The sequence below is a fragment of the Perognathus longimembris genome, chromosome 16 (assembly GCF_023159225.1).
Source record: "Perognathus longimembris pacificus isolate PPM17 chromosome 16, ASM2315922v1, whole genome shotgun sequence".
Classification (NCBI taxonomy): domain Eukaryota; kingdom Metazoa; phylum Chordata; class Mammalia; order Rodentia; family Heteromyidae; genus Perognathus; species Perognathus longimembris.
In genome coordinates this window covers 35,128,819-35,156,607 of record NC_063176.1, presented here as the reverse complement: position 1 = coordinate 35,156,607, position 27,789 = coordinate 35,128,819, and the positions used below count along the sequence as shown (strand labels likewise).

Genomic DNA, 27,789 nt, shown 5'->3' with positions numbered 1-27,789 from the left:
TTGCAATGTGGCTTAAGTGGTAGAGGCTTGAGCAAAACAGCTAAGGGATAGTGCCCTGGCCCTTGAATTTAAGCTCCAGAATGTGTACACACACACACACACACACACACACACACACACACACACACACACACACTTTTATGGTAAAATAAATAACGTAAGATCGATCACTGTATCCATTTTTAAGTGCACAGTTCAGTGGCCTTACATCCACTTGCATTGTTGTACAGCATTCATCACCATCTGTCTCCAGAATTTTTCAATCATTCTGAACAAACTTGCACTTTGCAAATGAGAATTTTGCAGAATTTATTTTAAACATTCTATTTCTCTCCATCTGTAACATAGGCACAGTTGGGTCTTAGTTGCTAGTATCGAATGTGGTAGAAGTTACAAAGTTCCAAACACCTGGGTGCCATAGCATTCATCTTCAAAAACTCCATTGCTTAGGGGAAGGTCCTGGCAGCCATGTTGGTGGCTTTCTCCACTCCTATGGACTCCTTCTGTCTTCTTCTTCCTCCCCTTCCCAAATTACATTTTTCCCCCTCAGACAGGTTGGTTTGTGAATACAAACAGCATATGCAATGTGTTAACTCCTTTTGGATGCCAAGAATGTGCTAGGTGCTATTTGAGAGAAATAACTTGCCTGTTAGATTTACTGTATAAATTAGGCCAAACACTAGCTTGGAAAGAGGAAGCCAGTATCATGGGAAATTTATTATTTTGAATATACTATTTAAAAAAACATTCCTTGAAGATGAAATGTGGTTTCCATGTACATGTTTACAAAGCCAAGAATCTAAAGTTATTTGAAGACAATTTCTTCCCTACACCTTTTTTGAATTAGATAGGAAGAAATTGGAATACTGAAGATGGCCCCTCAGCTAAGAACCTGATAAACTTGAAAGAATAAAAAGGAATGCTGTGATATTTCTACCAGATTCTTTTTACTTAATTATCTTTGGCTTTGAATTCCTGCTTCCTTTTCATATGCATGTTAAAAGCAGCAGAATGTTTTTAGGTAAACTTTCCTCCAGATGGAATTAAGTATTCAAATTTCTCCAGGTCATGGTAATGTGAATGAGTGCAGAGGTTGCTTATGGCTTTTTACTTGTGGCATTTCCTTTCTTGCTGGCTTTTTAGCCTTCTCAGTAGAAAGGTTATGACCTTGAAGTGTGATTGAGGTGATGGTATTTGGACCTATCAATATGGCTCCTGCATTTCACAACCCATTTGGCCTCTCAAAGTCTGTTTCTTTTTCTAATGTCATCCACATGCCTGACCCAGACGATGAAGGAATTTGTTCCTGGGGTCACTTCTAACTAGTAAATCGTTGTCTTAACTTGCAGCACTAGAGAGACAAGTATGAAAGGTATCCTTTCTTATGAAGCTTGAAGGGTGCAGAGATGAACTGGGCCCTTGCTGCTTGACTTCTGTTGGCCTTGCATTCCTTGGGACAGGCATTATTAATGCCGTAGGAACTGATGGAAAGTTGATAGTTTTAGATTATGGGCCACAGTGGAACAGTGAGGTCTGCTTCACTCTGCTTTGAATATCATTTGAAAGTCTGAGCCTTGTCTCAGTAATTTATCTGCATGTATGGAAGTATATCATCTGCATGTATGTAAGTGTCACGATGGGACCCTTTACTATGTACAATTTGATATTTGCTAATAAAACAGTAGGCTATGAAGCAAAGGATTCTGAAGTCTAATACATTTAGGAAATGCTAAGTTGAGAGAGTTTCTTAAGGTTTCACAGAATTGTGAGTTTAAGTATTACGACCTCCGGTTGGGGAACATTGTATGTCACATCTCTTCTACTTTATTTGATTCAGAATCCCCTAGGGTATACACTTCAGGACTGAGACATGATGAAGAACTGTTTTATTGCTGTTACTTTTTTAACCAGTAGAAGTATTATTTCAGTCATTTCTAGGTGCACAACCCAATAACATTAAGTATATTCATGATGCTGTGCCGCCATCACCCCCTTCTATGTCTAGTTCATTAAGGCAGACACCATGAAATATCATAAACGTTGTGGCTTCTAACACAGATGTTTATTTTTTTATCGTTCTAGTGGTAAGAATTCCAGGATACAGGCAGTAGTAGACTTGGTGTCTTGAGAACCTTGCTACATAGATGGCATCATCTGGCTATTATCTGCTAGAAGGGCAGGGATGCATTCTGGAATCTCTTTCATATGGGATCCCATTCATGAGTGTCCTTGCCTCACAAAGGCCCTGTCTTCCAATGGCTCCGCCTCTAAAGGCCCCACCTCCAAGTACCTTCACATTAACGATAAGTTTTATTTATTTATTTTTTATTGTAAAGATGATGTACAGGGGTTTATAGTTATATAAATAAGGAAATTAGCACAATTTTTGTAGAACATTGTTACCCCTTCCCTTGTTTTCTCCTGCTATCCCTCCCCTTCCATTTCCCTCTACCCACCCCCACCCCCCCAAGTTGTAAAGCTCATTTCCAACAGTGTCTTTTGAATATCACTGTTGCATTGGTTCACCCTTTGTCCTTTGTCTCATCATTTCTGTGATTCCCCCTTTCCATCCCCAAGTCAGATAAGCTTATGTACAAAACAAAGGGTACCATGTTTTTAAAAAGTGACAACAAAGAGTACAAGAAATGTATCCAATGCCCAACGTATGATACTGTAACCTCTCTGTACATCAGTTTGATAATAAAAATTTGAGAAAAAAAAAAGTGACAACAGGGGGTAAGCCAAAGGGGGGGGGAGAGGACAAAAGAAATAACAGCATACAGTACACTAAGAAAAAAACTTCTTGTTTCCATATCGTATTTCAGTTCAATTGACATCATTTTATAAAGCCACATGTATATAGCTATTGAGCTATTGTGATCCTCTGCTAGAACTATATACTAATTAATATACATTATACTAATTAATATAAATGAGGAAAACAAGCAGATTATGTTTCTTTGGGTCTGGCTTACTTCACTTAATATTATTTTTTCCAAGTCTTTCCATTTCCTTATAAATGGAGTGATGTCGTTCTTTCTGATGGAAGCATAGAATTACATTGTTTATATCTACCACATTTTCTTTATCCATTCATCCACTGAGAGGCATCTGGGTTGATTCCATATCATGACTACAGTAAATAATGCTGCCGGGAACATCGCTGTGCTAGTAGCTTTGGTGTGGCCATGTTTGTGGTCATTTGGGCTAAGGCCCAGAAATGGGATATGGATTCTAAGGCACAAGCTTTCCATCTGTAGTGCCATTTGTGTTTTTTTAAATCCTGCGGGGGAGGGGGGTGTTTTTTTTTTAACTCCTGTGTCCATTAATCAGTAACTTTCCATTGTTCCCTGGCTCCCAGATGCTGATACTTGACTGATCTAGGAACCTCATATAAGTGGAATCATGCAATAGTTGTCCTTTGGTGTCTGGCTTACTTCATTTAGCATAATGTCTATTGTTATGGGACACAGAAGAATTTTACTCCATTTTAATCATGAATAATGTTTTCTTCTAAGTACATAGTGCATATTCTCTATCCCTCCACCTCTTGATGGACGTTTGGACTGTTTCCTTTGTGGCTATTGTGAGTATAAGCGTCATTGCTCTATATGTTTAGAAGTAGAATTACTAGAACCTGTTGTAATTCTGTGTTCAACTTTTCGAGGAACCACCAAATTCTTTTCCACAGCAGTTATACTATCTTACAGTCAACTAACACTGTACAGTGGTTCCAATTTCTGTCCATTCTTTTTTTTTTGGCCAGTCCTGGGCCTTGGACTCAGGGCCTGAGCACTGTCCCTGGCTTCTTTTTGCTCAAGGCTAGCACTCTGCCACTTGAGCCACAGCGCCACTTCTGTATATGTGGTGCTGGGGAATCCAACCCAGGGCCTCATGAATATGAGGCAGGCACTCTAGCCACTAGGCCATATCCCCAGCCCTTCTGTTCATTCTTAACAGCACTTATTTTTCATAGTAGCCATCTAAAGAGGATGAAATGGCATTCAATTGTATTTTACTTTTACTTTGCAATTGCTATTTAATTCAATTTACACTAATATGTAATTCTATTGCCATTAATTATACAGTTCAGCACAATATGTGACTCATGAAGTTTGGAAAATATTCTAAATAGAATCTTCCATATTCTATGAGATGACTCTGTTGTTCACACAATTAGATGTGATTGCGATACCCAATTGTTTTAAAAGCTTCTAAATGCCTGTTTTACAAATCTCTATTTGTTTAATTATGGGCGAGTACCAAACATATTGTGACTCATGGACCACATTTTGTCAACATTCTTGGTCATCTATGTCAAGTTATGGGCATTATAGAATGATGGGCCTATGATAGTTGAAGCAGTTTTATTCTAGTGTAAATGAAAGCTATTTTTCATTTGCCTCTCAAAGCACAATTAGTAAATTCTACTGGAACCCAATCTGGTAGCAAACATCCTAAAGCTTCTGTTGAGTTTTAATGTTATGTAGTTTGGGGAGTGACTCAATAATTTTTTCAGAAGAGTAAATTGCTTGAAGTCCCAACAGTTTTCCTGATCATCTGGACTTCCAATCTTCCTTAGATAGCACAGTGGTTCTGACCTTCAAGTGAGCTTAAATGTCAACTCCCTGAGAAAAGAAATGGGAACTTCACGAATGGCTATGAGTCTGTAATGCAGAAGAGAAATCAAAATCAAGATGAGGAGGCCAATTGGGTCTTTGAGGTTGGATAGTCTTTGTCCCTAAATATCCCATGGGAGAAGAAAATTTAGATCCTAACTGCTATATTGATGGAGAAATTATGATTGAAAAAGCTCTTTGGAGCAGGATTAATTAACTTTCACTTGCTTCATTTGTAAACCATTAACTTCTTGGAGGCAGCGAAATGGAGGCAGTGAAACGGAGGCAGTGAAAAAATGACTCTAAAGTAAAATTAAATTTAAGCATTTAGCCAGGCACCAGTGCCTCATACCTGTAATACTAGCTGCTATGGAGGCTAAGTCCTTGAGACTCTTATCTCCAATTAACTACCAAAAAGCTAAGGCACAGCACCCAGGCCCTGAGTTCAAGCCTTAGAACTTGCAAAAAAAAAAAAAAAAGAGCATAATATTTAATATTGTAGCAGTTAAATTAATATTCTACTCTTTTTTTTTTTTTTTTGGCCAGTCCTGGGCCTTGGACTCAGGGCCTGAGCACTGTCCCTGGCTTCTTCCCGCTCAAGGCTAGCACTCTGCCACTTGAGCTACAGCGCCACTTCTGGCCGTTTTCTGTATATGTGGTGCTGGGGAATCGAACCCAGGGCCTCGTGTATCCGAGGCAGGCACTCTTGCCACTAGGCCATATCCCCAGCCCCAATATTCTACTCTTGAAGGACTTTTTTTTCCCGAGTCTACCTCTTGCTATTTAATCTAGCATGGTCTATTACTGGCTACACAGCCCAGGTTGACCTCAAACTTGTAGTCCTCTTGCCCAATTGCTGGGATTCCAGGTGTGTTTCACCTTTCCATGCTTTGCTCTAAAAGAATTTTGAAGGAAAAATCCACTTTGGGTCCACTTTTGTGAATATAGCCTGGGCTCATGTCTCCTTCTAAAGATTCACATCTTCCTTCTTGTAGAAATGATTCTCCAGCTCTCCATTTCTCCATCTCTACCATTTCTTGAAATTTTATAGCCTCTTTAATTCTACCCCATTTTCCACTGTGGGATGAAACTTGACTCTGGGTAGCAAAGTAGAGTTTTGTTTGTCTGTTTGTTTGAAGTGTTCCCCCATGGGATTTTTTTTCAATACAAGTGAGAAAAAGAGTTGGACCTCTCAGAGAGTGACAATTTTTATGTCTAAAAGTTGGAAACTAGAGGAACTATGTGGAAAAAATCTGGTGAAATCATCAGAACAGGCAGACAAGAGATAAGCAAGTCTAAGCTCCAAATTCATGAGACACTGGTCTCCAGTTATTTCAGAGGGTCACCTACATCCCCACCCTACCTGAGGCTGACTTATACCAGATTCTGTAATCCAACATGTCCTTATTTCTCTCATATAGAAATAAGAGTCCTAATTCTAATGATGATCCCCTTCTTGCCTAGGACACTTCTCTTATTACCTTTCATATAGTAAGCATGTGATAAAGAGCTTTGAACGAGCATTTGCAATAAAATAAGAACAAATATGTATACTTTGACTCTCTGATCTTTCCCCTGACCAAGTTTCACATCTTCTTCTAGTTGTTGGAAAGAATACTAACAAATTGTTGAAAAATGCATTAGAATATTCAACTTTATATTCTTTTATTTAAAAAAAATGGGTTACTAGTTGTAGAATTTCGGTTGAGTGAGGAAGGGAATTTAAGCCTTGAGAAAGAGGGAGGAGGGTTGGGGTTTTCTGGGAGAAGGCAGAGACTAAAGAATGCAGAGGGATGTTGAGGAGCAGAGGGAACTAGCCAGAGATGCCTAGAAGACTATTCTAGGCTCATATAGTTGGTCCAGTGATTACAGCACCATTATTTCCAGAAGTCCTGGGAGCCAAGTTGGGGATTGAGGGTGGTCAATATATAATTCATCTCTTTCTCACCCAGTTGATATATATGCACAGGAGTTAGGAAGAGATCAGAATAACAGCTTTACTTCCCATGAAACAAATTAGAGCATGTGGCTTTTAGAGCTTCAGCCAAACAGTTCTCTAATCCTTACTCCTAAATTAAATAAATGCATCCCCCCCGCCCCCCATTGCTAGCACATCTGGACAGCCACAGGCCTCCCCTGCTGAGAAAGGCCCCTTACCACATGGCAGAGTCAGACAGGATACATATGCCCTACAGACAGGCTGTCTTTAGGAAGGGAAATCTAGAACTAGATGAGCTAGACGATTCCCCTTCTCTCAAAACACAAAGGGAAGAGAGATGTGTGCCAGGACAGGTTGTTGTCTTCGATGTCACTCCATATACACACATGGGGGCTCCCTCTTCAGGAAGAGATGAGAGAGGGTTGGGTTAGCTTCTGACCCTAATTGTTTCACCTGCACTCTTTATGTTCCCTATATCTTGTTTCCTTAAAGCACAATGAAGAGATGAAAACACTGAAGACATAGACAATGGAATAGTGGAACAGTCACACTGGCCAGGACTAGATCCTGAAGGAAATAAGGCAAACTGGGGAGAGGGGACAGAATAGAGAGAGAACATTGGTGTTGTAGGAGAGAAGCAATGAGAGATCTAGGAGAGGGGCTAAGGTCAAGGAGTAGGATGTAGGAATTTGAGCTCCCTTGAATGGGTCTGGGTAATGATAAGCCAAAAAGAGAATATGTAAATAGAAATTATTAAAATAGCAAGAGGACCATGGTTCAAGGCCAGCCCAAACAAAAAGTCAGTGTCAAGAAAAATGCTGGATGCAGTGGCATGTACTTATAACCCCAGCTGCATAGTTGATGTAAGTAGGAAAATCATAATCCAGGTAAGACTGGGCAAAAAAAAAGTGAGACTTTACCTAAAAAACAAATAATGCAAAAGGGATTAAGGCATGGATTAGGTAGCACAGTGCCTGTCCTATAAGCTGAAGACCCTGAGTTCAAACCCCAGTACTATTATTCAATAAAATAAAATTTAAAAATGAAGAAAGTCCAAGAATTGTAAAGATAGGCTGTCCAAGTAGAATGTAAACACTGAGCATGTAGACTGCACACATTGATGAGTCTAGTACCAGACATAAATGAAAAGTAAGTTCAGAGGCCATGCCATCAGTAGGCCTGGGGTACCAAAGGAACTCAGGAAGAAGGGAGCCATGTTTCTCCTTCTTTTAGCAGTCTTCCTTTGATTCTTCCCCCTCACACATAATCTTTGAATGTCTTTATATGTTTTCTTTGCTTTTATTCTTCCCTGACTTTTTGACTTTCTGAAACCTGAGTTTTACCCCTGAACAAAACTACGAATGTCCTTCTAATTAGAAAATGCATTCACTTACCAGCTTCCATCCTAGCAATGGAAGTAAGTATAATAATGGAAAACACTTACTGGATTACTACTCTGTGCCAGACACCTCTGTTTTAAGTCCTTTATGTATATTCTCTTATTTAATTCCACATAGCAATCTTATGACACCATAACTACCTCCATTTTTTTTACATTCACTCATTCCATACATTTATATGAGGTTCTCACTAATTATACTCTAGATAGTGCTCCAGTTAATATCTGGGTTGAAAAAGAAAAAGAAATAGATAAATAAAGCAGGGTGAAGACCCTGACAGAGACCTAGAGACCTACCTGGCATGTTTGGGGGACCTATGAGGACTTGTACCTGACTAGAATGGTGTAGCGAGAGGAGGATGTATGAGCCCACTCTAAGGAAAGAAACTGAGGCAGGGAGTCATCAAGCACCCTACTTAAGGTCATATGGCCACTCAGTGGCTGGGCTGGAACCTCATTAGGAGGATTGGTATTTGATGATAGAAACATGATGCTCCCTAAAAAATGCTCCAGGCTAGTCCCCTGGTACTGACTTCCTGGTTGCTTTTCCTTTTCTGGCACAAGGACCAGCGCCTCAAATGTGATTTCTGGATAGTTCTATCATCATCTCTCCTGTTCTCTGAGCTCTTCTAGAAAAGCCCTTGCTGTCTTCCACTGCTGCCATGTATATACAGAGGCCTCCCTTCTCAACTTTAGACCCTATTGCAGTTTCCAGGGAGCTGTGGCTCTGAGTGGAGCGCTCCAGGTTTAAACTAGTTCTTTTTCTCATTGCTCTCCTGTTCTTTTTGTCCCTGAAGATGACCTGAAGAGGTAAACCCCTCAGCATCACTCAAACCTCTCTCCATGTCCTTATGAATCTCAGATACACTCAATGGTCAAGCCAAAGAGAGGTGTTCACAGCCCCATAGTTTCTGTCATTGCTTCTGATCTTGGGAGAGCCTCTTCCATGGACCCCCTCTCCCATCCAGTGTCTTTTTGACATATCATCCTAAGGCAAAGGTAGCATCCCAGGCAGGACTCGGCCCCTCTGCATGAACTAGCTTAGATTCCTATGGCTTAGAGAATGGTCCAGATTTCAGGGGTCACTCAATCCTACCTTTACAGTTTTCTTTGCCTTTCTACCTTCCATCATTTCTTCTGCAACCCACCAGGCATTTGCTCATTTCCCATCCATAAATGTTTTCTTTTTCTTCAAGCAGCCACCAGCTGCCACCTTCTGGGTGAACTCACTCCATAATTCCTCCAGGCCCAGTGAATTGCTCTTTCCTCTCAGTGGAAGAGCTGGTATCCTCATTAAGTTGCTCCTGGCAAATAAAAATGCATTGACAGTCTGGCGAGCACTGGTTGTAGTTGGAAGTGGGCCAGTTCCTGGGGTTTGACTGGAACCCACGCAGGCTGGAGCCACGACCGTGAGCACACTGGTTCAGGAAATCCCCAAGTTCTATTAATTACTGGGTAAATTCCTGCAGCTATTTTTTTTGGTAACATATTCCTTAAGTTCTGAATTTTGTAATTGAATTTCTGTTAAAGGGAATTTGCTTCCATTGGAGAAAAACCTCACAAAACCATGTTTGTTTGTTTTTTAAGACTTACTGGTGGAGTGTAAAAGTGATATTGTTAGTTATTGATTTTCTGACAAGATCTGGGTCTTCTCTGATATACTTGTAAATCTTTCTGGACTATTCTAAACCTTATTAAGAATATAGTCAGTACTTATTGCAGGAAATGTAGTAAAATGATCATTTCACCAGAGGTTTTAATTTACATTTCTATATTCTCCACTTTGTCTTTTCATTTATAGAAACTGGAAAGAAAATTATATGGGTGTTTTTTTTTAAAATGTCGAATAGTGGAGGTGTGAGGGTTCATTTGAAATGCAAATGCACATTATCTTTATTTTTTGTGAACTCCACATTTGTGATGATGCTGCATTTCCCCTATGGGTGGCAAAAGAACAAACAAATCCCCAGAGAGTAGGCACATCAGGAGCTTGCCATCCCTTGTCTGGTTTCCATGGAGAATACCAAGAGCTGGATGCCTGTTTCACAGACAGAAAGTTACAGACAATGAGGAAGCTTCATAAGGAGGACCCAGAAGATGCTGGACATTGAGCTAGGAGAGTTTTTTTTGGGTCATTATGTAGTTTTTGTGTGTGTGCTTAAGAATGAAGGCATTTTTCTCACATAGCTGCATTAGTACCATTACACCTAAGAAAATTAGCACTTTCCAACAATATCCTCCAACATACAGTCCGCATGCAAATTTAACTTTAGTCTTACTTACTTTTTTCTTCTTGGACCTGGGATCCAATTAAGGCCAGACATTGCATTTGGTCAGCATATCTCTTAATCTCCATTTTTGGGTTCTTTTTTCTGATATTTTTTTTCTGAAGAGTCCTTTAAATTTTTTGTGTAAAGATTACTAAGGGGCTGGTAATATGGCCTAGTGGTAGAATGCTTGCCTTGTATACGTGAAGCCCTGGGTTCGATTCCTCAGCACCAATATATAGAAAAGGCCAGAAGTGGCACTGTGGCTCAAGTAGTAGAGTGCTAGCCTCGAGCAATAAAGAAGCCAGAGACAGTGCTCAGGCCCTGAGTTCAAACCTCAGGACTGGCAAAAAAAAAAAAAAAAAAAAAAGATTACTAAGGTCTCAATGGATTTTTGCTAGCTCTATGTCAGTAAAAGCTAAAGTAACCACCATTGTAATAAAGCAGTTTCTCCAGTTCATCTCCTTTCAAACAGTAGGATGTGGGTTTTATGTGAAATTGTAAATGTGGTAAAATCTCAGTGTGCAGAGCAAGGCAGATGAGAATATACGAGAGGCAATTTGTGTAATTAAAGGCACAGTCCTCCCTTGCTTCAGCGGATGCCCTTGTTAGCTCTTGGCTGGGTGGCTCTTCCTACTGGCGTTGTTCCTGACTAGGGCCTGGCTCCCCTCCAGCATCATTAGGTTGCAGCAAGGAGCTGCAAACAAACCTGCAGTTATTTAAATCTTCCAGTCCACGTTGTTCAGGCTGGCTGCAGCACAAAGCCTGCGTGTTTGCAGGCTGGATGTGCGTGGTGTTCCTGGGTCAGTTTGTGTGACTGAGAATGTGTATGGGAAAAACATTTCTCTGCTTATCCTGAGGATCTGAGTGCCACAGGCATGCGCGTCCTATGGAACTCCATGGAGGTCATGGACTTGGTCCTTTAGTGTAGTTTCAGGTGATTCTTAGAGAGGAAAAGGCACAGAGCTCCCAGGCCAACCGAAAAAACACTTCCATGTATCCAAAAGACTCACCTAAACATTTGCACTGGTCACTGTCTTGGTTTGGAGTTGACATAAAAACTTCTTCCATTGATGAGATGTACACTGACAAAGGGAAGGGTGCATCCCTTTTTGAACATGGTATCCTCAAAATTGTTCAAGCCAGTGATGCCTTTGTTCACATGCTTTCAAGACAAGTTGTCGGGGCTGGGGATACGGCCTAGTGGCAAGAGTGCTTGCCTTGTATACATGAGGCCCTGGGTTCAATTCCCCAGCACCACATATACAGAAAAAGGCCAGAAGTGGCGCTGTGGCTCAAGTGGCAGAGTGCTAGCCTTGAGCAAAAAGAAGCCAGGGACAGTGCTCAGGCCCTGAGTCCAAGCCCCAGGACTGGCAAAAAAAAAATGACAAGTTGTCTATTGTTTGAGCCATATCCTGGTCCTTTGCGTTTTGTTTGTTTGCTTTTGCCTGCTGTGATCCTTCTATCTCTGCCTCCTGTGTTGCAGGCATTACAGATGTGCGCTATCACAACTGCTCCTCATTTCTCTAACCATTCATTTATATTCAAATTGCTAAATGACAAGTATTCAGAATCTTCTGACTGCTAATACAATGAGAACAGCCAAATTCCTGGGAGGAGTCTCTAGCTGTCTAGGAAGCCAGCGGGCCCATTTGGAGGCCGGGATAATGAACAAGGAGGCCTGGCTATTGAGTAAAGAAGGTTTTTGAGACTGAATAGGTCTATATGTGGATAGAATGTTATGTTGACATATCCAGGTTCACTGATGAATGGAAATCGTTGGGGAAACTGAGAAAAAGGGTGAACATTTTAAGGATTACAATTATTCCACAGATAGTAACTGAAAGATTAAGATAAAAACCTTTAGAGAAAGGAAAGAAGTTACATAAACTTAATAACAGAAGGGACAATATACAAGTAAGTAGAAAATCAGGATCTTTTGAAAAGGACTCAATACCTCCCCACCCTTTTTTCCTTCCCTTGCTTTCTCTTTCTGTGCTCACTGGGATAAAATTAATGAATGAGATATATCTGATAAACAAAGTGGAAAAGTGTGAGACTTAGAGGGTGGTGGGAACTATTAAATATGATAACTAAAAATAATATGGAAAGTAATTAGAGCCTGGATGGCTTCAGATGTACTAAAACCAGCTCACAGTCAGTCACCAAGAGATCGTAGAGCTGACACATGCCCTGTGACCCATGGCACAACTTACCCACTGAAAAAGTCCATGGCCTCACTCCGAAAGGTGAACAAGGGCTCATATTTGCATCTGCACTGGTCTCTAGATTCCTAACTCTTGTCTCTTCACTCCTTCTTCCCCCTACTTCCCACTCCCACTTAGATTCAGGCATCATTTCTCAGATACAACCTCTACCAGGGGCTTCCTGCAGTCTGCCTTCCATGAGTTCAAGGGCCCTCTACCATCAGCTCTGCCCCCACAGCCTCATTGTCCATGGTCCTTTGGTCTCACATTTCCTGCTTGAGTTTCTCCTCCATGCCATGTTCGTTTTCACCATTTTCTCAAAAGAATTTGATTCATTGTCCTGAGTACCAGGTTGTTCATCCATCAGATGATAGGACATTTTAGTACCTCCTTCATTGGGTTATGCAGAGATTACATGAGTTCATATATGTACAGCTCTTGGAAGAATTCCTGGCAGATAATAAAGACTATAAATAGGCTATCAATTCATTGCTAATGCTCTTATTGCTTAGAACTTATGGTGAATTTTTTTTTACTACTGCATTAAGAATTACCATGAACTTAGCATCTTAAAACACCACTCATATATCATTTCACTCATTTATTGTTCTGTGGGTCAATAATGTGGACATGGGATTTTTGCTGACAGTCTCACCGAGCTGAAATCAACATGTGCATGGGGGCTAAGAGCCTAAGCATCTTTGAAACCTTTCCCAAGCTCCAGTCACAGCTAGCAGAATTCAAATCTTTGCAGCTCTTAAACTCCCAAGTGGCAGGGACTCTGACTTTACCTTTGGTTATAAAGGTCCCTTTATTAGGTAGTGCACAATCAGATCATCTTTCTTTTGATTAACTCAGAGCTAACTGATGTGACCTAACCATAGAGGGTAACCTGTTATATTTTCCTCAAGGAGAGGAGATTACCTTTCAAATTTCTTCAATGGCTTTTTTTAGGCATCTAGAGGGGATTCTTATTAATATGACTCTTGGAGCTCACATTCCCTTAGCTGTAGTTTCTACTACTACATGATAGACTTCATCAATACTTTTGAAAATCTTTCAGGGAAGTAGGGGGATGGTTCAAATGGTAGAGCATCTGTCCAGCAGGCTGAAGGCCCCAAAAAGGAAGGGGGGGAGGCAGGGAAAGAAGGAAGGAAGGAAGGAAGGAAGGAAAGAAGGAAGGAAGGAAGGAAGGAAGGAAGGAAGGAAGGAAGGAAGGAAGGAAGGAAGGAAGGAAGGAAGGACAAAAGGAAGGAAGGAAGGAAAGAAAGACAGTTAGGGACCTGTAATTCATAAAACTGTTGATGAATACCACAGCATTCCAAAAGAATAACCTACAACTTGCAATCCCTTTTGGAATAATCCATTTATTTCCATGACTCATAATAGATAGACTAGACAATAAGTTATGGACAAAGAGTGTGGAAGCAATGGAGAATACCTGGTTTTTAAAATACTACTACTTAAAAAGATACTAAGTTCTTTACAATGGCATTTTCCTTGCAGCTTTGTACAAAAGTGTCAAGCTAAGGAGAGAAAGAGAACTTGACAGTTTGTGGACTTGGTGGTTTGAGTTGTCAGTTTACTTGGGCATTTCTCAACAAAGTATAATTTTGTTACGGGACAAGCCATAATTCAGACCTGATTCAATAACCATTCCTATAGAAATTTGGAGTATTGCAGGGCAATAGTCTTGTTCATAAAAAATATCCCTTTTTTCTTCATAAAAGTATTTCCTTTCTTTTCTCCAGGACAATATCATCTTATTCTTGAGAGGTTGCAAAGAACTCGGCCTTAAAGAATCTCAGCTCTTCGACCCAAGCGACCTCCAGGACGCCTCCAACAGAGGCCCAGTCAAGTGAGTAACACATCATTTATGTTTAAGGGAAAGCCCTTTATGGTTTGATTCACAGTTTTGTAACAAGGATGCCTTATAAAATTAAAATGGTTAGGTAAAGATCAAGTTTTATTTTTAAGATAAAGTTTTCTAAACATTCACATTATCCTGCTCTCTATATATAGTTTTGAGTGTGATCTAATATGATTTTTTTTCAAATGCAATAGTCACGAAAACAGAAGTAGAATTTTGAGGAAGAGAAAAGAATGTTAAATAATCCATTACAAGAAAGAAGTATGCTGCTGTAGCCTTGGATTTGTTGGGTGAAGTCTGTGGTACAGCATGTGATGTAAATTGTCATGGGCATGACCTGAGAAGAGACATGTTTGGGCCATTCCAGTCATCTCTTGAGCCATCTGAGGCTTTGAACCTTCATTTTCCTGCATTTTCCTGCATCTGGTGGCTAACTTGCCTCCTGAAAAATATTGATCAACCATGTTCCTTAGTGATTACTGGCAATTTTATTTTAAGCTGTTGACTCATGTTCATATTTGACACTGATTTGTTTTTTGAACCCTAGAGATATTTAAATAAAACTTGTAAAAAAAAAAAAAAAAAAGAAAGAAGTATGCTCAGAATCTGTGGGTCTCAGACAAAAAATCTTTTATTGACTTCATCCGGGTATTTGTACAGGTTCTTGGAAGATCACAAACTAGGTAAACAGATTTGAACTTTGTTCATTATACAGGGAAGGCATTTGATTATGGGGAAGTATCTCTTGCATTTGCATTTGTAATTGTTTTCTCATCTGTGTCAGTAATCGAGCTCTTTGGAGAAGGATATTGGCCCCTTGGCCATTATTGACTGTATCCGCTCTGAGCCTTGTTTGAGGCCAAAGAAATTCTTGGAACAGAATCTATTACTGTGTAGAGGAATAGCTTGTGACCAGGGTAAAAAGCAGACTTGTCCTTATTCCATGGCAAAGATAACCTTCCTGATGTTTAAATGTTCTTCAGACCTTACTAATGTCATATAAAACATGTTCCACCATAGTCAAACAATATTCAGCATGAATAGGATTTCATATTAAAACTAAATTTCATGGACAGTCTATGAGTTAGTAACTTTTGGAGTCATTTCATCATAGATGAATAGAAAAAGGAGAGAAGCCAAAATTGTTCCATTGTTCAATTTGCTGACCTTGATTTTAATAATAGTAATAATAGTAATAATAATGAGGAGGAGGATGATAATGCAAATGGAAAGCAGTGAATGAAATAAAATTTGGTTTATAATTGATTTATGATATAAAGGAGAGTCAGCTGTGCCTGATTATTTAAAATTTTCAGTTTTCAACATGCTATTCCTGAATTATCCTCATGCAAAAATTTTGAGTTCAGTGAAAAAAAAAATGTATATATACACAACAGAATGAAACATCGGAAATTTGACTAAAGGAACCAGCATACCCCACATTTTAATCATCACACGGTCCATTTATCACTTGAATCTGGCCTCTAATCAATCATTTTAGGACGTTGTTTCAGGTTCTGCCTCATCTCATATTTGTAGCTTCACTTGGGTGGCAAGTGACCAGAAATACTAGCAACAGTGCAAGGTCGTAGATAGTAATTAGTCACATACCCCCCCACCCCCCACCCACACACAAGGATGAGGGAAAGTTCACTCTGACTGTATCAGAAGTTTCACTCACCTTTTTTTTTCTTCAAATTTTTATTATCAAACTGATGTACAGAGAGGTTACAGTTCACTCACCTTTTTTGAAACCACTTTACACAATCATTAAAGCAGGAGAATTCTGATGGTGATTGGTTATAAAGTTCAGGACTTGTATAACTTTTCTCATGAATCTGTAAAAATCTAGGCATTGGGAGAATTGTGTCTAGCTGTGATCTCAGCTAAGTATCTTTGCTTCAGTGGAACTGGTGTCCTCATCTGTGAAATGGAACTGGACAGAGTTTTCTACCAGGGAAGATTCTAAGTAAAGCTTGTTAAGTGCAGAACTGAACAAAAATATACAAAACTTCAGAAGAAAGACAAAAAATATACAAAACTTCAGAAGAAAGACATTCATCCAGCCAGGCCAGGCACTGGTGGCTCATGTTTGTAATCCTAGCTACTCAGGAGGTTGAGATCTAAGGATCAAGATTCAAAGCTAGCCTGGTCAGAAAAGTTGAGCTTTTTCTTTCCAATTAACCAGCAAAAAGCTGTAAGTGGAGTTCAATGGTAGAGTGCCAGGCTTGAATGAAAAAGCTAAACAAGAGCATGAAGTTCTGAGTTCAAGACACTGTACCAGCACAAAACAATGCACAGAAAGAAACATAAAAGGGAAATCATGTCAACAAATACTGCAGTCATTTCTGAAGGTGCAATATTCCTCTTGTTCTTTTCACCTTTCATATTTCTATCTTTTTTCCTCCATCTCCAGCCTCCCCTTCATATCCTCTCTTGCTGTCTAGCTCTCTTTTGGCATTTCTTCTCCTTTTCTTCCCTTCTAATTTCTCCTTCACTTATGCACTGTTATTTTTTCAGGCACTACTGGTCCATTACATCCCTCTAGAGCTCAGGTATTCGGTATGCATCTACTTAGTTAATATTTACTGAGCAACTCCAATGTGTCTGACACTTTTTTCACTAGAGAACAAAATAAGCAAGATAGCACTGCTATGTGTGATTTTTCACTCTGGAGCCAAGTACTAAGAGACAAAGTAAATAAAGAAAACTGACAGCAAAAAGTGAAGGCATTGAAATGAAAAGAGAGAAAAGATTTGGAAGATAGCAAGCTATCCACGAATAGTCATCAATGGTGACATCTCAAAGTAGCAACTGAGCCACTGAGGACTAAGACAGGAACAGGGAGCAGGAGCCAGCCATGGGAAGATCTGCCAGCGATCAGAGTGGAGCAAGCACTGCTTGAAGGCTTGGGAGAAGAAATAGTTGATGTCTGAAAGAAGCTTGTGAACTTAAAGGGCCATGTGCCAGTGTAGGGAGGGGGAGGGCTTCTCAATGTTCTCCGTATGCAGAGCAGTTATGTCACTGCATCGTTTTATTTAGAAATGCATTAGAATTTTAGATTAAAATGACAATAAACCCCTTTGTGTATAGTTAATATATGCTAATAATTTTTTAATCCTGCCATGGCTTGATTTATGGTACTTAGAAAGTTGTGTCTGGTGATCGTCAAAAGGAGGCATGCAATGAGCATCTGCTTGGCAATTTTTTTAAATAGGTGATGGTGTTTTAATTTGGCACTGGGGGAGAGTGTTTTGTTTTGTTTTTTAACATGTGTAAGTTTTCTGGCTAAGGTAGGTCAGAGTGCCACCAGTGTAGCTTGGTTTTCCCTTTGAGAGCTGACAGGGACAGCCACAGAGAGACTCTGACTGGCATCAGTGAATGGCTGTTGAGCTGGAAGGTATAAGGGTGGATTGCACACAGGAGCCTTGGGTGTGTTTTCTGAAACTCCATCTTTAAAACAGACTCCAATTTAGCTTTTCTCATAGGTAATTTTTCTTACCTTTTCCTCAAGAAGTAACATGAACATTTTCTTTTTAACAAGAGGAAAACGCTGCAAATGGTTACTGTATGTGTAATTTAGAGAAGTCTGCCAGGAATGGGTGCAGCTTTGATGGGAAATGAAAGCTTGCAGAAACACAGCTTGGACCCATTCCTAGGAATCAGTGCAGCTGAATGAAAAGAGGAAGGGGGGTGTCAGTGTCTCACACCTGTAATCCTAGCTACTCGAGGGGCTGAGATCTGAGGATCAGGGTTCTAAGCCATCCCAGGAAGGAAAGTGTGGGAGACTCTTATCTCCAATTAACTACTTTTTAAAAAAAGCCAGAAATGGTTTTGTGGCTCAAAGTGGTAGAGTAGTCTTGAGCACAAAAAGCTTAGGAACAGTGCCCAGATCCTGAGTTCAAGCCCCAGGACCCACACAAAAAGAAAAACAAAACATGTAAAGGCTGTGGAGTCTTCTAAAAATTCACAAATATTTGCACATGATTGGCTGTTACATGGAAACCATCCCACAGGGGCTGGGAATATGGCCTAGTGGCAAGAGTGCTTGCCTCCTACACATGAAGCTCCATTCCCCAGCACCACATATATGGGAAACGGCCAGAAGGGGCGCTGTGGGTCAGGTGGCAGAGTGCTAGCCTTGAGTGGGAAGAAGCCAGGGAGGGTGCTCAGGCCCTGAGTCCAAGGCCCAGGACTGGCAAAAAAAAAAAAAGGAAACCATCCCACAAACACGTTGTAAGCTGCTACGAAGTGTCAGGCATGATTTAGTCAATGAACTTGTAGCTTAATGAGCTGTTAGTTGGTGAACTTTTTTATTGTCAATTCTTGCTTTTCATAAAAATTTAACAACATTTATAGAGTTGTTATTTCTGGTTTGGGGCTGAATGAAAAAAAACTAGCAGATATCTAAGCAGATAAAGACATACCTTTTTTTTTCTATTAAAACTGGAAACAGGAAAGCGTACTGTTAATCAAATCTAAAGTGAATTGAGGCATCTTTCAGTCTAATTCCCTGATGACTGATTGATCTTCATAGTATAATACATTGTCTTTTATAGAAACCTTCAAAACCACTGGCCCTTTTTGTTTTAGGTTATTTTTCAGATAGGATCTTGCATTTTCTGCCTAGACCAGCTTCAGACCTATATCCTCCTACTGTGCTTTCTGCACAGCTAGGATTACAGGCATGTACCACCATGTTTGTGTGGCCCTCCAACACTTGACTGACTTAAAATGACTCACCTACTTATTTACATGTACCTTGGGTTAGAATATGCCACAATAAAGTGACCAGAGCTAAATACTTCCAGAAGTTTCTGACTGGTTTTCTACATTCCTCCCCCACTCTGGGTGGAGAAAAGAAATCCAGCATATGCTTGGCCTAGCATTTATTAGTGAAACTTTGAAATAAATGTTAGAGAAAAATTTATATCCCACTGGATGACTGTTTACAAGCAACTATCAAGTAGCTTTTGTTGTGTACAGTTTTAGAATAAACATTTATGTACATTTGAGTACACATGTGAACATAACATGAATAGTTTCCAGTTTATGATCAATTTCCAACTGTATATTTAGAGCAGAAAAGAGCAAATATTTGGATAGTACAACTTCTTAGAACATATATTTCCAGGTCTGTTTAATTAAACAAGGCTTTAGACTTTTATTAGAAGTACTTACATAACCAGATGTGAGTGGCTCACACCTGTAACCCTAGCTGGAGGTGGAGAGCCAGCTTGAAGCTAGCCATGGCAGAAAAGTCCAACAGACTCCATCTCCAAAATAACCAACAAAAATGCTAGACTAACCACGTGGCTCAAGTGCTAGAGCATCATTTGGGCAAGCTGAGCAAGCAGGAGGCCCTGAATTCAAACAGCATTACTGAACAACAACAACAACAGAATAATGCAGGAAGCTTTTTAGAAGCTCAGTAGACTTCATTCAAGGCAGACTCTTCAACCTTTCAGACACGTCTATCCTTTTCCCTATTCCTCCTGTACAGCTGGGACTACAGCCATACCCACCTAATTCCTTCTCTCAAATAACTTAGAATTACTCACTATTTATTAATATGTGCTTCAGGTTAAAATATGGTATATATTTGAACTTTCAACACACTTGGAGAATTGAAATACAAACAGTCCCAACTTTACACCAGTTCTTCATTTTCCAGATGTTACAAAATATCTTCTTATGATACACTGCAAAGTCCTACCTGACCTTCTACACTGTGTTTGCCAATCATAGGCCTTAAAAAATGAAATGTTTTTCTGATTTTGTTATTTGTGTTCACTGCAAGTGTTTCTTATAGTTGATTAAGCAATGGATCACAGTAAAAAAAAAAATGCTATTGCTATCCTGATAATCTTTTCTTTTCTTTTTAACCTAGGAGCCTTGATTATAGTAGGAAGCTGAAAAATGTGAGTACTTGAACTTCCCTTTCCACATGTGCATTCTTCTGACTTTGGTAGCTCAAGTATAAACTATAGCTATTTCAGCATCTCACATACATGCTTTGCTGGCAAGTGTCCTTTTTAAAAGTGCATGTGTATCTCTGATAGAATAATTAATAACTGTGTTGTTGAATTAAAATCTGTCAATTAGAGGGGGCATTTCTCTGAAGTGAGTGAAGTGCTCCATGTAGAAATGCATGCAGGCTTGTGTTCCTTTTGTGATCCATGGTCTTGAAGCCCACAGTGACCAATGGCAATGCTAAGCCTTTCTCTCTTTTTGTTCATAGCCTGGATGGATGATGAGACTGAGCAGTTGGGCAATTTATGATAGGAGATATGACTACCATGGGAATGCATTTTTTAATTTTACATTCTTATTAATTTTTGAGTTACTAATACTTTCTTGCATCAGCTTTTTGTAGCTAAATCTTATTTTCAAAAGATATGTACAGTAGGGGCTGGGGATATAGCCTAGTGGCAAGAGTGCCTGCCTCGGATACACGAGGCCCTAGGTTCAATTCCCCAGTACCACATATACAGAAAACGGCCAGAAGCGGCGCTGTGGCTCAAGTGGCAGAGTGCTAGCCTTGAGCGGGAAGAAGCCAGGGACAGTGCTCAGGCCCTGAGTCCAAGGCCCAGGACTGGCCAAAAAAAAAAGATATGTACAGTAGTACTTCTTTATTTTGAATTTAAATTGAGGCACGTGAGAAGTATCTTCCTTCAGAAAATAGAAAATTTGGCTGTAATCTCTATTTTTTTTTTTTTGGAACTTCCCAGTTGCTATTACATTTGAGTAACATTCTCATTCCTACCTTCATTTTCTTCTATTCAACTAGGGGCATGTGCTGTTTTCACCATATAAATTTTATATAGTCAACTCAGTTATTTTTATGCCACTTGAGCCACAGTCCATTCCTGACTTTTTGGTGGCTAATTGGAGATAAGAGTCTTACGGACTTTCCTTCCCCGGGCTGGCTTAAAACCATGATCCTCATAATTCAGCCCCTTGAGTAGCTAGGATTACAGGTCTGAATCACTGATGCTTGCCTCATCATGAACTTTTTAGCAGGAAACCCATAATCTAAAACACAGCACAGTGGATCTTCCATCTTGCTCTAATAGCTTTCAGGACAGCCTCATACTCTGCACATACTAGTTATTTTATGGTCCTACCTGATGTCCTGACATTTGGGATTGTCTCTTCTCTAGGAATTTATTTGTAGGCAATCAGTTAAGAGAAGGCCTTCTGAACATTTTAAAGTATTCATGGTGTAAAAACTTCCCGCTGAGGTAGGAAATGGAATCATATCCTAGCATGAATGCTCATAACCATATTTTGGGCCAGTGGCCAGCTGGAACTACGTACCTGTATCGTGTTGTCCAAAGCATTTTCTGGCCTACCAAGTGGAAGCGGATGCAATAAGAGCTTTCCAGCTTGGTTGATGCAGTAAGACAGAATGTAAAGAGAAAATAATTGTCTGAGCTTCTGCATGGCTTGCAGGTCCCTATAATTCAGCTCCGTGGAGTTAGTTGACCTTTGTCCAACTCCTGGTAGAATTTACTGGGGAGTCAAAGTTATGAGCATTTGCTTTTGTGGATGCTTATTTAGAAAGAAAGAACAAAATTAATTTAGGACTGTAGCGTCAGACCCTGAATATTCATAGACATTCTGAAACATCCAACATCGCTTAATTGGTGACTGCTGTGTCTAGGTTAAAAGAAATTCCCAGCTCAGATGAATGGAAATCACACGCTAGTCCAAAGGGAGAGCACTACAGACCGCATTGTTCATTGTGTTGCTTTCTTCTGACTTTAATGAGATATGGTGTGTTGATCCTGTACTAGGAAGCACTAATTAACCTTTGTCATTCCTTTGGGATTTTTGCCATGTGGTTTTAGCCAAACCTCTGTGCTGACAAGAACAATTTGGGGGCCTTCAAAAGCACCTTTCTCAAAAGGCATTGACAGTCTCTCTCATTTGCTTATCTGGGTAATGATTCCAAAATGTTTCAGGAAAATGTTGCAGCTTAATCACAGAACCTGTACAGTATGAAAAGAATCTTGGAGGATTTACTTTTGCTTCCTGCTGTCTTAGAGATTACTTTGTCACAAGCTTGCTTTTCCTAAAACGAGTCTTACTTCACTGAATCATATTTGTGTTGTGTTGCCTGAGACAGCATTGGGTTCTTATTAAAAATGATTTTACATTTAATGGATACCTCATGCACAATGGTTTTGCAAAGAAGTTCTTGCCTTTCAGCTTTCCTGTTCCTGGAGCATTATTGATTCCCAAGTTTAAGATCTCTCCCTCCCTCCTTCCCTCACTCACTCCTTTCTTTTCTTTTTTAGGAGGTCCTGCTCAAAAACCTTTTTTCTTGGCTTTTTTTTTTTTTGAGGGGGCAGGGGTGATTAATTGGAGATAAGAGTTTCAAGGAGTTTTCTGTCTGACTAGCTTTGAACTCAGATCTCAGCCTCCTGAATAGCTAGTATTACAGGCATGAGGCACGGTTGCCCAAGTTAAACATCATTTTTAAAAATTATTATTAATTTACTTTATTGCTATTATAGAGGTGATATACAAAAGGACTACAATTACATGAGTCAGGGAATGAATACATTTTCTTTCATACAGTGTCTTCTGTTTCTTCATTCTCTCCCAGTTCCTCCCTCCCATCTCCACCCATGAGTTGTATAGTTCACTTCCACTTGTGTCCAGTGAGCTCCACTGCTGCACTTCTTCACTGTTTATTTCCCTTAAGTACCCTCCCCCAACCCTTCTGAATATACCATACACAAGGTAAAGAAGACAGAATCATCAAAAACTAAAAACTAAAAAAAAGAAAGGAAAACGAAAAAAGAAGTCTTTTGTTTCCATATCTTGAAGTTTCAGTCTGTATATTATTTTATATAAATATGAAAATGCACTTAAGCATTGCACCTTTGTATTCTCTCTCTCCTAAGAGTTATCTTTTATCTCCTCGTTTGTGAATATCTAGAATCTTGCATAATTTATCATATCCCAGTGTATTTTAGATCTAATTTCTGCATACCGGAGAGAACATGAGCCATTTGTTTCTCTGAGCCTGGCTTACCTCACTTAACATGATTTGTTCCATCCATTTTCCTGCAAATGACATTATTTTGTTCTTTCTAATGGCTGTGTAAAATTCCATTTTGTATAGGTACCACATTTTTATTTGGATCCACTCATTTATTGTGGGGCATCTGAGCTGTTTCCATACCTTGGCTATTGTGACCAGTGTGGCAAGGAACATGGATGTGCAGGTGTCTTTATCATATCCTGGCTCATGATGTTCAGGATAGATGCCCAGGAGTGGTATGGCTGGGTCATAGGGAAGGTCTATGTTTAGTTTTTTGAGGAACCTCTAGACTGCTGTCCTAAGTTTGTCCTAGTTTACATTCCCACAAAGAGTTTAAACATCATGCTTGAGAACAATTTCTCCTGTTAATGTGCCTTGTGTTGTTGTTGCAGGTTTTAGTTACCATTTACTGGCTGGGAAAAGCTGCAAACAGCTGTACTTCCTATAATGGAACCACATTGAAGCTAAAGGAGTTTGAAGGATTGTTGGCTCAGATGCGAAAGGTAACTTGGCTTTTCTTCTTTACCCCAGGGGATTAGACAAGGTGGGAGAGCAACTCATTTCCTGGTTTCAGGGTTGTCACAGTTCTTTGTGGTTGGGGTTGTATCAACCAAAGATTTCATATACCCAAGGAAATGACCATTTGTCTATGAATGATGTATTTGTCTCCTGTGTCTCTCATCTCCCGGAACTTTGATACCATTTGGAGAATGGAAGATCTGAGCTCCATCCCACTTTAAATCTAAAAAGTACAAATGTGATCTGACAGTATATAGTTTGGTATGCCAAGGAGCTCTGGGTTTGAATTCAACAATGCAGTATTATCCAAACGAATGAACACTGGCTCTGCACTTTCTGCCTAAAGGTCATCTTGCTTGCTGGTCAGAGCTCTGGTGTGGGTGAGGTAATGCCAGCCAAGTTCTTGCTGTGGTACCCACCCTGACACCCACTCTGGACAGGCTCTGAGAAACTGGAAGTATTCTCTTCTGAGTTGTGCATTGGGTGGATATTGTATTTGGATGATCTGCAAAGCTAGACATAGTGTGTGTGTGTGTGTGTGTGTGTGTGTGTGTGTGTGTGTGTGTGTGTACGTGTGGGCACACTGGTACCGAGGCTTGAACTCAGGGCCTCCATTACCTTTTCCCTTCAAGGCTGGTGCTCTACCACTTGGGCCACAGCTCCATTTCTGGCTCTTTGCTGGTATCTTAGACATAAGAGTCCCACAGACATTTCTCCCCAAGTGCTGGATTTGAACCTGGTTCTGCACATCTCAGCTTCCTGAGTGGCTAGGATTACTGACACCCAGCTCCAGTATACATTTTTTAAAGGCTTTGTTGTTTACTGGATTTCTTCATTCTGTGTATTCCCAGGTTGAAATTAATTTAAAATTATTTTTTCTTTCACAAAGGAGACTATTCAGAATTTTTAATCTTCATTATTCTATTGGAGGGGTAGGAATGTGTATTGTATCATTGACCATAGGCAACCTTCTACATTCTATAATGTATTTAATGCATGTACAGCCCTTATCATAGAATCTTACACATATGGAAAAGGTAGTCACAGAAGGTTGGTGCTGCTGTATATTGAAAAAAATCTCCACAGGCATGGCGACAGTGGCCTGCCACTTAACAGGTCAGGGAAGCCTTACAAAGAAGGGGATTAAGTAAAAACCCAAGAGGATTTAACTGCATTGCTGAGACTGAAGGAGAGTCAAGCAGATCTCAGGGGCCAGAACCAGAAAGTCGGGAGAGTAGCTTCTTCCTCTATGTCCTTTTCTATCTCTTCTTGAATTTATTCTCCCTTTCATAAGAAGACACAATGTGTACAATCGCTTCTGTGGGCCTCCCTGCTTCTAGCTTCTTCCCAAAGAGCCAAAGGATTGCATTACTTTGGCCCTAGGTATATGGCTCCCAGGAAGGGGCTGTCCCCTTCCTGTACCTGTCACAATAACCAGGGGCAAAGGGGACTCTGATTGTCCTGCTCTCCTCCTGTTTCAGGAGGTTGAGGGTATTAAGAGAAGAAAGACACAGAGGAGAGAGGACATGACAGTCAATGAAATGCCAGACCTCTGCCAGTGTAACCTGTTTCTATTCCTTTCACCTGCTTTGGGATTTTTTTTCTCATGATATTTAACATCCATCCATCATGATATTTATCACCCATTTATGAGTGTCTGTTTATTTTTGTCTTTACTACTAGAACAAGAGGCCCCTATGGACAGGTGTTTGTTGATTTTTGTGTAACACTGTGTCCCCAAGGCTAGAGCAATGACCACACTTTAAAGCATGCTCAATTTTTACTGCTAGAGTGAGTGGCCTCAACAACCACAGTGTGGTAGGTAGAGAATGGGTGATCATGATGGAAAAGTAGGATGTTCAGACACGTTAGAGTATAAAAAGTGTATTATAACCCATCACAATGCAAGCAGAAAATGTTGAAGGGTGCAGTGAAGGTTTATGGATTTTTCTCAAACACCCTAAGTCACCTACCAGTCCTCCCTAATTCTCATCTCTCAGCATGGGTGATAGGAAGAAGACAGTGGAATGAAAATTCTGGGTTCTAGTAGTGCCCACCTTTCTTATGAACCCACTTTTACCTGAGAACCCAGAAGGTGGCACAATGAGCTTATGTTCAGTCTTTTCTCCCTTCCTGGAGTGATCTGGGCCAAAGCCAGAAAGCTACTGACTCCCAAGGTGAAAGGCACAGACAAGGAAATTAGACCCCGCAAAGGATGGCTGTAAACTATGTTGGCCTTTGGTATCTCTTAACCTTCCCACAAAAACTTCACTTTCAGTGACCAGAACCCAAAGCTGATGAGGATATCCATATGTTCATTCTGGCTGCTTTTCCCTTGAGCTCCAGCTTCTCTGAGAACACCCACAGTGGCATGGTTTTCACCCTCCAAACTGGCTGTGCCATTCAGCTCCCATGGCATGTCCTTGGTCAGAGTTTGGTCCTTGGCTTGCTACACCATCATGGATACAGCTGCTGGTCTGCTCTTCTTTCCTATCTCTGAGAACACCCACAGTGGCATGGTTTTCACCCTCCAAACTGGCTGTGCCATTCAGCTCCCATGGCATGTCCTTGGTCAGAGTTTGGTCCTTGGCTTGCTACACCATCATGGATACAGCTGCTGGTCTGCTCTTCTTTCCTATCACTAGCTGTGAGAAAGCAGCTGACGCTCCAAGAAGCATGTTGCCTTTCCCTTCCTCCCTGTCACTTCTGTGGTCTGTAGGCTTGGAGGTTGTAAAGCCCTTGGTCAAGCCTCTTTCATGCCATTTCCTTAAAAAGCCAGTGTTGTAATGTAGCACCAGGTAGTTTAGGCATATCACTTCCCAATGTGAGTGACCGCCCTCCCTAGTGGGAAGCTGGGCCTAAGGCACCTACATACGGGACATAAGCAGAGAAGGACAGAGAAGGAAGATGAGGGTGTGCAGTTGTGTTCTTAATTTATAAACGTTGTATTGTTTCTATTTTGAAGTTTTATACCTGTGTGAATCAAGAGTCTCAATTAGAAGCACAGCTGATACTTTTGGAGTAGGGTTTCTGCATCATGCATTTTTCTGAATGTTTTCCATGTATGAACATGTTCAGTGCTCCCAGAAGGCCAGTGAGACAGGCCGGGGCTACTTGTCCCGTTTTGCGGATGAGGGCCTCTGAGGTGAAATCATTGGCTGAAGGTCACACAGCTGGCATGGCATGGATGGAGCCAGGAAGGATTTGAACCCATTCAATCTGGCTTCTGGAACCATGCTTTGAACCCTTACTCTATTCTCCCTCTGTTTTATTTTTTGTCATATGTATAGCTCAGGGATCCAGTCATGACGAACAATTCAGCAGAGGACATAGCCTAGGTTTGTATCATCCACGCTAAGGAGGCATTACACATCTCATAATGAAGGAGAAGATTTGGGTGGTGAGGCTGTAACTGCAGCAAAAATGATTGAATATTTTTCAGATTTTACCATCTGGAATTTGGAGATTGAATTGTATGTCCCTTACTGTGTGACCTTAAGTCACTTTATCTCTCTGATTCTTTTTTTTGTTTTTCCTCTTCTATAAACTAGGGATAGTGCTAACCACATCATTCATTGAGTGGGAGGGATAAATAGCATGGAGTGAAACAACAACAAAAACCCCACATTTAACCTGGAATACATAAAAAAAAAACACCACATCTAACCTTAAATACATAGTAAGTGTTCAATAAAATGAACAACATTTCTTACCCGTTTGGCCTAGTCTCAGTAGATAAATAATTCATAATAATAACTTGCATTTCCAAATAAATTAAATTTAAAACCATATCTAATTATGGTCTATATATTTCAGTGAGTCATAAGTTCTTCCTTTTTCCAACTCTTTGGGCCTGGCTTTCATTCCAAGTCTGGGTTAACTTTTGACCTGCTAGTAAATGACCTTAATTTCCA

General features: G+C 40.2%; 1 protein-coding gene and 1 long non-coding RNA gene across 10 annotated transcripts in view; one reads left to right on the top strand and one right to left on the bottom strand.

Annotated features, from left to right (window-relative positions):
- Nucleotides 1–27,789, top strand: part of Limch1 (LIM and calponin homology domains 1) — a 294,059-nt gene that overhangs the window by 183,177 nt on the left and 83,093 nt on the right. For all 9 annotated transcript variants that reach the window (XM_048364831.1, XM_048364840.1, XM_048364830.1 and 6 more), the window contains exons 4-6: nucleotides 14,183–14,289; nucleotides 20,192–20,222; nucleotides 23,749–23,859. In XM_048364831.1, the coding sequence (XP_048220788.1) occupies nucleotides 14,183–14,289; nucleotides 20,192–20,222; nucleotides 23,749–23,859 (249 nt within the window). The remainder of the gene's footprint in view (nucleotides 1–14,182; nucleotides 14,290–20,191; nucleotides 20,223–23,748; nucleotides 23,860–27,789) is intronic.
- LOC125364982 lies at nucleotides 14,859–16,414 on the bottom strand. The gene is made up of 2 exons (XR_007213610.1): nucleotides 16,045–16,414; nucleotides 14,859–15,982 (listed from the first exon to the last, which is right to left on the bottom strand). It is a non-coding gene; the product is annotated as an uncharacterized LOC125364982 (long non-coding RNA).